General features: G+C 31.9%; 1 protein-coding gene across 11 annotated transcripts in view; it reads right to left on the reverse strand.

The window, feature by feature from the left end:
* Nucleotides 1–12609, reverse strand: part of GRIK2 (glutamate ionotropic receptor kainate type subunit 2) — a 371621-nt gene that overhangs the window by 140536 nt on the left and 218476 nt on the right. For all 11 annotated transcript variants that reach the window (XR_005858537.2, XR_006938767.1, XR_005858538.2 and 8 more), the window contains one exon: nucleotides 8131–8337. Coding sequence is in view for 8 of the 11 variants with exons in the window: in XM_040697879.2 (XP_040553813.1) it covers nucleotides 8131–8337 (207 nt within the window). In the remaining 3 variants the exon portion in view is untranslated. The remainder of the gene's footprint in view (nucleotides 1–8130; nucleotides 8338–12609) is intronic.

Consider the following 12609-nt stretch of genomic DNA (forward strand, 5'->3'; position numbering starts at 1 on the left):
ACATCTCCCAACATATCCTGAAACAGTTTGATGATCCTACCTGAATAGTTCACTTCAAGATGTTTAGAAGTTCTTTGGAAATGAAGATAAACTTTTGAATATTTTCTTTATTTATTTTGAGCCTTCATTATCATAAACAATACTAAAAATTAATTTTATTGTACTTTCTCCATGAATCTATCTAGCTGATTTATATAGGTCCCCCAAAAATCTTTAAAAATCCTCCTGTTGCCCCTTCCATATGAAGGAAGCCAAAGCAGAAGCTAAGTAGCAACATTTCTTAAGAACACAAAGTGTGTTCACAAGAGCTATGAGCAGAATTTATGGATCCCTGATCTACCAAGCCTGTAAAAATTGCTCTTAACCGTTAATTTTGAAAATGATTTGAGCACACATGGAAGAGTAGGAAATGTGGTATCAATCAATTTTTCCAGTACAGGTCATCTTTATTCTGATCTTCTCTGTACATGGAAGCACAGCTTGTAGAAACAGCCCAAAGAATAAATAAGCTGAATGAATACGATAAACTATAAAAATCACTTTTGTAATGAAAAACAGAATTGCAAATAACTTCTTTGGAGAAAAAGTACATATCTGAATAGAGAATGTTTCATCAATTTTCTCCAGATAATTTAGTTTCTACTAAATGGGGCCAAACTCAGTGACCAATCTTTTCTGAACCAGAAGAGAAAAAGAGAACAAAAATGTAGACACACAAAATTATCCAATAAAATGGATAGGCCTCAATGGAAATTAACACTGCTACTGGGGAATTCTAGCTTTCACATATATTTCACTTCAGCAGACATACACATACAAACAATAATCTTCCTGTTGTTTTCCACCACTCCTCTCTGTCATTATAGCAAGAAACTTTTCTTCATTGTTAGTAAGGAATTCATAGATGCAATTTTCCTATGCTCTTCACTGAATTAACATTTGACTATACTGCTTTTGGCTTAGGATTTCTTTGTTTGACATTTTATATTTCTTTCTTTGGCATTCTTGCATAGATTCTACAGCACTCTGTCTTAAGCTTGCATTTCTTTTCTGCATAATATTCACTCCATGTTAGAATCTGTTTGTACATTTTCACATAAGAATATAATTTAAAGCCTTCACGAGTGAGTGAAAAGCCTGCAAATTAAGTGCTATCCTGTGAGCATAGCAACTAATTAGAATCATTGAGAATAATGTGATCATGAAGAAGACCAATTTTTTATGTTTCAACATTAAAAAGAAAAAAAACAATAATACAAAAATTAAATAGTAGGTGTTAAGCAATGTGGCGTGTCTGACTGAACTACACTGATGAATTCACAATTCAAGATGAGAACTTGCAAAGAGATTCTGTAAGACTGGATATACTCAGTTGGTTTTAAGGGAAAAACAGAAGAGCAAGCAACAAGAGAGACACTGTTAGTTGCTTGGGGGGGATATACCTGTTGCTGTTCATTCAACTTTGGTCAAAAGGCATTGTAAATGAAAGGTCAGAGCACTTAAAATTGTGGATTAATTAATTAGCAATTAGACTGAAAGTCAGAAAAAGCACAAACTATATTTTCTGGCATATTACAAATTTTTTATAAATTATATTATAGACTTCCAGAGAAGATTTCACAAAGAAATGAAATGCAGTTTTAATGAGGAAAAGAAAGCATACAAACAATAAGTACTGAAAGATAATATGAATATTTAGAACAATAGACATATATACATGTGTAGAAATACATTAAGGGCACTGAACAATTCTAGTATTATAGCAGGCAGATGGCTGGGCACTTATTTCAACCCCTATGTGAAGTGGACTAGAGCTTGCAACATGCTATAAGATCTGCCTCTAGCTGCTGCTCTGTCACAGGTTTTAGATATGACAGCACTAAGTGGGTGTCCTAGACAGCTTAAAGAAGCTCAAGTGGAACCAGGCATTTAAGTGTCATTTGCAAAGGAGAAAGTCAGATTGTAATTACTCATCAATGGTAATTCTTGGGCAATGAACAACCTGGCACTGAGGGCAAGAAGGCTTTACTGCAGAACAGGTTAAATTGACTGGAAGTAGGAATACCAGAGACAGTAGACTTCATGCAAGTGAGTAAAATTTCCCTTGATTACATAAGAAGGGCAACAATATTGTCTTGTAAGAAACATGGGATGTGAGTGCCCAGGGGCCACAACAGGAAAGAGAACTGGCACTAGACAGGGGCCAAACACTGTGTCAAGGCACTTGATACCAATGCTCCTATGGTTGGTGCTGGCATACTTCTATTGTATCTTTCAAGTCTCCTTTAAGCTTCACTTATGCCATTAAAACACTATCCAATGCATCTGTCTTTAAATATTTTAACATTTAATCAAAAACTTGTTTTTAATTCTCTTCAGGTACTACAATAAAAATTCCCCAAAAGTTACTGCTCAGTCCATAGAAGTTTAAACTCCCACTGCAGCTAGTGGAGGTCTAATCAATAAAGATGATGCAGTCTAAAGAGCAGTTCAGCTAACCAAGGTCTACGAAAACTCTTTTGTGTGTACTGCCTGAGATACCTTGGATATCCAATTTGCTGTCAAATGTAATGTTCTAGAATATGATTAATGTTCTGTTTCATATATGCTGCCTTATATAGATATGCTTGGGGTCCTGGAACATATCATGTCATGAATTGATTAAAAAATACCTGCTGAAAAATTTCTAATGGAAGAAAGGATTTTGATCTAAAGAGTTATAGTCAATAAGTTGTCCTTTTCATTTCTATTTTAACCTGGGAAACAAAAACAAAACCACATTTTTTTATTGACTCAGAGTTAAATTCTCTGATGAAATGTGAAAAACTATTAATAGTGACTGCTGCAGAATCTGCAAAACACACACAAGAAAAATATCAAGGAGGTCTAATGATGGCCTCATGATTCAAAAGGGAATAAGTAATAGGAAGCACTTGCAACAGCACTTACACAATACTGTTAGATAAAAGCATGCATATCAAATGTTAGCTCAAGCCAGAGAAGACCATAGACCTCAAGAAATGGATTAGTCTACTCAAGGAAAGAGAGTTGCTAAGTGCATATATATATAAAAGAAAGACCTTAAAAGATCTTAGTGCTGTATGGGCATGGAAAAAACAACAACAACAAAAAATGAAAGGCTGTTTTTTCAAGTTTTACAGAAGATATGGCAAGACCTGAATGCATTCTCTAAGGAAAGAGAAAAAAAAAAAAAAAGAGGAAAACACCTAAAATGTCTCCCAGTTTTCAAGTTGTAACAGAATGTTGAGAGCAAGTTCTGAGCAAGTTACAGTCACTAGTAGCCAGCACAAAAGAGGAGAGCTAAACAATTGTGCCACAGATCTGAATTTTCCAACTTCAGGTAGTTTAGGCAAAACCAGTTTTCAAAGTCACTACTCATATTCTACCTCTGCAGTAATAAGTAGGTTGTCTTGTGAAATATTCTTATTATTTGAACAAGATGATGAAAACTAGCAGAACATTGTTAAACAGAACAGATGTTAAAATCCAGTGATCCTCTATGGGGAAATATTTTGACAGTGGTCTAATAAAAGCATTCAATAAGTAAGAGCATATGCATAAGTGTCAGTACATTAACTTAGGAGTATAATTTGTAAAATATAGAAGATAATACACAAAGTAAGGATTAAGTGTCAGACATAGCTTTGGAAATGTCTCCAGGTGTGGTGTGTTCATTGATAAAATGATGAAGCTGAAAAGCAGGTATGGTGTTATAAAGAGCACTAGCAGTAAATCAGGCTTCATTTTCCAGCACATACAATGTTGGTGCAAAAAGTCAAAATGCTCATTCTTCCTTCTGCAAGCTCTTAATCTATTGTCAAATCTTAAGAGATTTTCATTAATCAAAGAAGCCAAATGGCTAAACCATCATGCATTGTACTGAGAATCTGCTAGATCTTTTGCATGAAAATTACAAGGAGGAAGACTGCTTCTGTCATTAAAGAGAAGAGGCAAAAGAACTCCTTAACAGTTCCTAACAAAGCTCTATTAGGCAGAGATTTTTATGAATGTGAGGATAAGTAGTATGTTCCAATGTGATGAAACTGTATTATGGAAGGGAAGGAAGAAAAAGGAAAAAAAAAAGATGGAAGAAACTTAAATTCCTTTACTCAGATTTTTCTTCATCTTAGAAACCAAAAAAATCTGTATAGTTGCTTATTTGAAGCTTTTATTAACTTTCATATAGTAATAAAAAGGGTTTGGATCTATCCTTCAATAACATAAGTACTTGAAATCAGATGGAAAAAGTAGCAAAAATAAAAAGTTATTGCCAGAAGATGTCTCCAAGGGTATTTTAAACCTCTTACATAAATATCAGAAAGTATTTTGTTATTGAGAAAACAAAAGGCCACTAATATGTTTGTCACTGCCACTAATTTTATAAATGTAAGCATTTCATGTGTAAACATTTATTACTGTGTAAGGTACTGATTTTAAAAAATACGAACGATACCTGAAGTTCAAGTCTACATCTAAAGCTAATTCAAATTAAGTGGTGCTTTCCAATTGCTCAACTGTGTAAATCTTACCTTCCTCCATGCTGAAAATTCTACACTTCTAAGAAATGAAAGGAAGTTCCCATTAAAATTTTACATATAACAAAGGAGTAGTCAATATTTAAAAGCTGGACCTTTTATATAACTATTTATGAATCAAAAGAGATCTGCAAGCCTTAAAGACAATTTGCAATGCAAAAGCTTTGCACTGTAGAAGAACCATTCTAACAGCCATGGAAAAAAAAAAGATTTTCAGTGATATGTTATAGTAACTTTTACTTCCCAGTGGATTTTTAACTTTCATTTATATCCCTGGGAAAATATAACATAGCAGTTACTTACTTGTTTTAGAACCCAATGATAAGAATGTTTTGAAATACTTCTGGAATTATAAAACAGACTGTTTAATAGAAGTAAAATTATATACTTTTATTCTAACACTACCTGCTGTCTACAGTGAAAAATAGTTTACACACTTACTCTATCTCATTTAATATGAAACAATTCCATAACAATTTTTCAGCGCCACAGACAAACTTGAAATCGCCAGAATTCATAAGCCAGTCCAAAAGTAGTTCAATTAAGTCTGTCCTAATTTGAATGCAAATAAGGACAAAGACATCAAGTCAGTACAAAAAAATACTTCCTTATCAAGTACACATCCATAAAGGATGGAGATACCTGAATTTTAGCATGCCCCACCCATTTGCCCTGAATATCTCAAATCTTTATATTAAATTAACCAGATGAAAATAGGAAAAAAAAAAAAAAAAGAACCCTCATTGTGGCAAATAGATCAGGCAGCCTAATCGGAGAAATTCCATTTAAAATGGAAAATCTTATCTTGCTTTTCTAGTTGGTGTTTCTTTACCATTTGCAGCAATAGATAACAATGTTTTTTCCAGAAAGAATTCATTTTCCTTCAATTGTTAAAGGGTACTTGTCAGTGATTACTAAACTCATTTTTCATTTTCCAAATACTTATCATTTATTCAGAAGGAAACTAGTCATTGTTTGGAAGCTAATATCAGAATGATGGCATTTGAAAACAACATACGTAACAGTGAAAGAAAGAAGAAATGGAGTAAACCATAGGAAAATGTACTGAAAACACAAAAAGCCTAATGCAGCTTTCATTCTCTGTTCATGCTACCTAATTTCAAGTCTGAGACCTACATGATATGCTGAGATCAGTTCTGATAACATTATCTTCATTTCATTTAAATCTTTGAGTACATACAACCTAAGTACATACAACAAAATTTATAAAAATAAATTTTAAATATAGTTAGTAAATGCATGTAGATACTCCACAACTTTGAAAACTATCTTCATTTTGTGGTCTTTTTATTTAATTAGACACTCAGGTTAAAAAATGTGTATTGAATCATTTTAATGATATGCTATATTAAGTATTTAAACTAATAAAAATTAAATAAAAATCAGTTCATTAACTCACTTTCTACAAAACAGTCTTTTTGACACTTTATTAAATATTCTCTACAGGAAAAGAAAGTGAAAACTAAGTTGATGTGTGAAGGAATAAAAAAATTGAAGCATCAAACATAGTAACTGTCTATCTGAAATACTCTAAATTCTTATCTATCAGTTCTCAGGTCAGAAATGTTGCTTACTAATAAAACATATCAACATTGCATATAAATAATACGCAATGATGAACAGAAATTGCACATATGAGTAATGTAATGCACGTATATATATACAGGATAACAATGAATAAAAATACATAGAATTTAGAAGGAAAATGTTAACTACTGGGAAATTAAGAAACTATTGGAACTCCAGTCTAGGGAGATACTAGTAAAAGAATTTAAAATTATAACACTGTTTTTTGTTTTGTTTTGTATAATTTCCTGAAAAACAGCTTTTAGATAAAATTTTTAGTTAAAAAATTGAAAACATTTGAAATATAATACCTATTCACTCAAATACAAAAAAAAGTTAGAAATTGAAGAGCTTTTCTGTGAAGGCTCAGCATAGCATGGGAATTTAACACCTGGTGGCTCAACTCACTAATCTTGACACGATACAAGCCAAGAGGTTAGACTACATCTTCCAAAATGCACTTGCATACTATCTAAACTATTTTTATTCTTATGTAAGCAGCATCTGAATGGGCAAAATACACTTTAATCTAAGATTAATTTTATGCAAGGAGAAAGATGAATACGTTCCATCCTATGCTATCAAGAGGAAAGGACTGGAAAAGCTGTCCTATAGCTCTCACTGTTGCAACATCCTTAAAAGTGTTTTATTTACAGATTACCTTCACAAAAGCTTAGGACGCTACACCTGTGCTTGTTGAAGAAAACAGTAGGGATGAATTACCTCGTTACTGAGGTTTTTTTCTGAATCTCTAAAGAATTATGTAAGAAATATTTTCTCACCACTGATCCTAACCATTAGAGAATAATTTCAGATGATAATATCTAACAACCACCAAATCTAATAATGATGTATGCCTGTGCATTGTGCATGTGTGAAGTTGTGCATGTACAGAGATGGAGAGTCTAGCAAAATATCTGTTTACTTTATATGTATGTGCATGAGGTACAGTACATACACAAAGATAATATAATACTCCCACACATTTATATTACAAGTTAGAAACTAGACATAATATCTGCTGCAACAAAAATATCAGATTATTTACTAGAAAATGGAAAGATGAAAGCCTTCTTAGTAAACATTAATATTTTGATTAGCACATGTTCTGCTCATGTGCTGAAATCTTAAAGTGAAGGATTAGTGAAAATTAATCTTCAAGTTATCCATGAAGTTTCTGCCATCATTAGGAAGTTTCATTTGAATTATCAATAATCTCCCCTTCTACCTATTTGAAGCTACACTGATGTTCAGAATATCATTATCTTAAATGCTTTGATCAAATATCTCTTAAGTAATTCACTCAGATAAATGCTAAAAGGCAAAGCAACATAATTCTCAAAAAACTTACAATCTAAAATGAGTCTAAAAAGTTGAATTCAATTGGCATGACCAACTCTGAAAGAACACAAACTAATGTCAGATCAAAGTAATTGTAATGGTATCACTTTTAAAACATTTCACTACTTTACTGCATCAGTATATGTTGCTATCTTACTGTTTGCACTTAATTGCTCAAGTTTCAAGAAATATGCTCTTCTTCTGTGTATATCAAATAATTTATGTGTCTCAGATCCACTATCAGAGGAGCTCTGACTTCTATGGATTAATGAAAATATATATTCTGTCACAAAAAAAAAAACAAACACAAAAACATGAACAACAGATATTTGTTCACCAAAAGGAGTTCTGAGTACTATTTGTTCTTTATTTTTACTAAGAAATATGCCATGGAAGAGCAAAACTAGTTTGGCAGAAATAAAACACTGCCTACTGACAAAATACAGATGTAAAATAGTCTCGGTTTAACAAACAGAATTTGGAGTAAAAAAAAAAACAAACATGGATGTGTATCTACTTGCATTACTCTTTTAAACATTCTCCAAGGCACCACTATTCAAATGGTCCTACTGTACAATGTTACATAAATTGTACAGATAAAATTGAAATCTAAATGGATAGTAGAAAGCCTCAAAAATTAACTTACATGATCAATTAATTCACGAACCATTCCATTCCACTGTCCACTGGCATCCTCCTGGGCTCCATATTTTCCATCCTCCACCAGTCTAATCTCATAGGAAAATCCAAGGATAGTAGACAGCTCCCTGAGGAGGTCAATGCAATAACCTTCAAATCGATCATTTCCATACAAAGGTTTATCTGATTTCTTGAACATTACATATGGCTCTTCCTGTAAAATTTGAAAAGACAGAACAAATACTGAATGCCCCCTCATACCTTTCTTTTCCATTCTTTCTTATCTACATTGTTATACTATAATGATTACCCTCCCTGTAAAAAGAATTAAATGAAAAGTAGAATTCTCTTAACTTTTGCCTATAAGTCTTGTTAACAAGTTACATTATGCATTAATACTAAATGCATTGTTTGGATGAACATGGTAAGCCTCTCATAACACAATAAAAACGTGATTTAGCAACTGAAAAAAATAAAATTTTAATTCAAACCCCAAATCAATCAAATGCTTTAAGAATCGGGTTTTACGTTTCTCTTGATATGAGGTCTTAACTGTTTTCTCAATGGTTTAATAGGCGAAGTGTAGAGAACCCACAGAGGAAGAAAAAAAATATCTGCCCTACTGCTTCAAGTTATATCCCTCCATTTTTAACACCATGGCAAAAAAAAGACAAAAAATTAACTCAAGAAGTTAATTCAATGGCATATGATCCATGAAAACTGAATTTAATTTCTTTAAACATTTATTTTCATATATTTATATATATGTATAAATGCATAAAATTTAGACTATCATATGGCTTTTCCACAGAAAGTGATGTGGAAATAGTGCAGTAAATAACTTAAAATAATCATCAGAATATTTATAATTATAGGAAGAAACATTTAGGAAAATGCAAGGCTTTAGCATCTCCTTATTTAGGATAATCTTCCTCAAATATAAAGCTGAAAGAAAAAGTAAACCAAACAAATGGTTGGGCTTACTATAAATCTTCAGTTAGTATGTGGAAAGTTCAATACATGACTTAGTCTATATTCATGCTTTAGAAAGGTTTTTTTCATTTTATACAAAAATGAAAAATAAGAACCAAGGAAGGTAAGAAAAATGGTAATAGATGCAATTACTGCACCAGATACAAGTCTCAGATAAACTCTCTAGAGTAACTTAATAGAATTCGTAGAGTCCTAAATCTCCACATCAGCATTCAGTGGGGTTAAAGGCACTTCATTCCACAGGCATGTGACAGCTTTACTAAGGATCTGTCAGCATTTCTGATGTAAACCTGTATCTTGAGGTGACCCATGATTTAAGTCTTTTTGTCTACATAAAACCTGGACGCTGGCATGCAAAATTTTATCCAAAAAGCAAAGAGACCTTATCCAAGAGCAAAGAGCAAAGCATTAGCTCTCAGAAGAAATGTGTTCAGAAGATGTTTGTTTGTCTGTTAAATTTTTTGCTCCTCTTATATTTAATATTATACCTTATATTGGATTCACCGGGGAGTGATCAAAGTATTCAACACACACAAGGTGGTTGCAAACTGGAATGTGAGAATTTATTTTATGTAGATGGGACAATTGGTGACAAAAGAAATTCAGGTTAGATATAAGGAGGAACTTTATAATGATGGGCATAATTAAGTGCCTCAGTAGATTATCTAAGAGCTTGGACCGTGTCGCTAGAAGAAAAAGATAACCTTAATTACATATAGATAAAAAGAAGGCCAAGAAAACAGCTACCGGGGGAACTATCTACTACAGAAAGAACATTCATCATCTAATAAATTAAATTCTGACAATTAATATTTGTCTACATCAACTGTTCAGTTCAGTGGTTTTGGAGTTTTCAAAATGTCTGGAATTCCTCTACCAAGAGTAGTTACTTCAAACATGTTATCCAATATTAAAATATCGAATAAAATTATTAATGCAAACTTTAAATTCAAACATTTATAATGGAAGATGTAAAAAATCTCAGACATGTCCATCTCAAACAAAAATATGAAGTTCCCAGATAGCTTGGAATGTTCATATACAGATACCCTAGACATTTGTTCTCCAAAGTGCTCAGATATTTACAGCCACATGTTCCACAGTCTATTTGAAATCAATTTACTTAACAGGACTTTTGCTTATGTCTCTCATTCCATGCAACACTATTACATGGAAAAGAATTTAAATTTGTGTGATATCAGAGATGTAGTATGATCATCAGTGCATGTTGTTCTGTCTCCTTTACCCTGGAAGGACAGATTTCCTTCACTGAGCCATCTAGCTCATCTATACATTCTTGCATATTTTCCTAGAAGATCATTACAACAAACCTTGATTGCTGTATTTTTACACTTCATTATGTACATATATATATTGCAACAATTAAGGGCTCCAATCCCATCTTCTTTTATTATACTTTCTCTGACTGTACCCTATGGTACTATTTTACTACTTAATAATTACAATATTTTGTTATGGAAAAACTTTTGATGAGGTGTTTCACCAATGATTTATTGTAATACCCTCTTAATATTTTTCAAATTCTTATGCTATGCCCTCACTTAGTGGCTCACAATGTTTCCTTTAGAGTCTTCCACTGCCCAAAATATATATGTCTTCATAGATTTTACTTGCAATTTAATACAGTTCCTCACTTAGCTTTGATAGGATTCAGTGTTCATTTATTGTCAGGAGCACCACACGTGATAGCTCTTATTTACCCTGAGGTTTTCTCAGGTCCTTCTATGGCAATATTTAGTGTACATTTTAAATACTGAATATAGTTGTTTGTTTGTTTTATCTGAACATTTACATGTAAAAATATGCTTTGTTTCTTCAAGGTTGAATTTTATATACAGACAAATATTATAAAATTGATTGCCAAGTACAATTAGGAAAACATCAATGCACTAAACATATGATCATCATAGCTTCCTGGTAAATTATGACTTCTACCAAAATCTTTCATCAGGACAATTATAAACCATTAGAGATAAAGTATTTTAGCCAAGTGATCTGCAAAGATCAGCAACTGTTTTATACTAATTTAGTCTTGTTCTATATTTAATGCTATCCTTTGCTACTGAAAACACGACTCCCCAAAATTTACTACATCATATCAAAAAATGAGTTGGTCAGAATTGTTTGCGTTATGTTTAAAAATATTCTTTAAAATCTTCTAAGCAATTTCAATGTAGATTTATGAATAAACATACTCTCTCAAGTGGACAGGCCTCCAATAAATAAAAACAAATATGCAAAACTCACCTTCCCCATAACACCATTATTACTGCTTGAAATGGTTGAAGCAAAAGCCATTGAATAAGCACTGCTAACTACATACGTTCTCCAAGAAAGATTCTTTAATAAATTCTCATGCAGAGACAATTTTTAAAGAAAATGTGCCTACTCTGAATTCATTTAGGCTATAAGAAAGGGATTCTATCATGACTCTCTATCAAGGATGATTGTCCTGAAATGAGAGCAATCAAAGTGAGAGTAAATAACTGCATTTTAAAAACATTTATTGTCATCCAAATTATTCTTGCCTCTAGTTTAAATTATTTTTGATGTGTGAAATTGGACACGGAAAATAACATTTGAGAATATCAACAAAAAATAATTCATAGGAAAAAATGCAAAAGTCTGAGGGATTATTCTCTAATGAGATGGAATTAAATATTAATAATCTGAAATGTCTGTAAATGCACTTGTAATGAAGAATTCATTATCTTCTTCATAATAGACAAGGGAAAGGATGTTGTGAAAAAAAGCACTCTAGTAACATTCAAAATAAATTTGGCCACAATTGGACACCATGCGATTTATTTCACAACGGCTACTAAGAAAATAGCCTTGCTGTAATTTGAAATATATATATATATATATATATATATATATATATATATGTTCTTGGACTACTAAACAACAGAGCTTACATAAATAAAATACAGTGTTTGTACTTGTAAAAGGTGCACTCAAGTACTTCTCTGCACCTACTTCTTTTTGAGCATCATTATAAAGACACAAAACAATATTATTCTTTTATGTAAATTAATAAAGGGCACTAAATCTAGGAAAATCTAAAGAAAAAACTAAAACTGCTGTATGCAACTCAAATTAAGTTTTTATGTAAAAAATATGTTAAAAGGAAAAGACAGAGAACATTGGTTGTAATGAGAGCAATGAAAGTTATAATCAAATAAAGTCTCATTATCATTATCATTAGTTGAAATTGGGAGGCTAGACAATCCAGAATTTTGTCACAGGATTTAAATCATAGATATTTATAAACCTTAAGCAAGAAAAAAATGGAGTCTAGATAAGATATATTCAAAGGTTCGCATATATATTCACACTTCTGTTTCATAGTTATATGATCCTTAATAGTATTTACTGTAAATATATTTTTTTCCTAAGAAAAGCAAGAAATGTAAAGGGTGTTATTTTATTGCCAACAAGCAAAACTATTCCTATGTGTCCATGGTCAGAA

The sequence above is a fragment of the Gallus gallus genome, chromosome 3 (assembly GCF_016699485.2).
Source record: "Gallus gallus isolate bGalGal1 chromosome 3, bGalGal1.mat.broiler.GRCg7b, whole genome shotgun sequence".
NCBI classification, from domain to species: domain Eukaryota; kingdom Metazoa; phylum Chordata; class Aves; order Galliformes; family Phasianidae; genus Gallus; species Gallus gallus.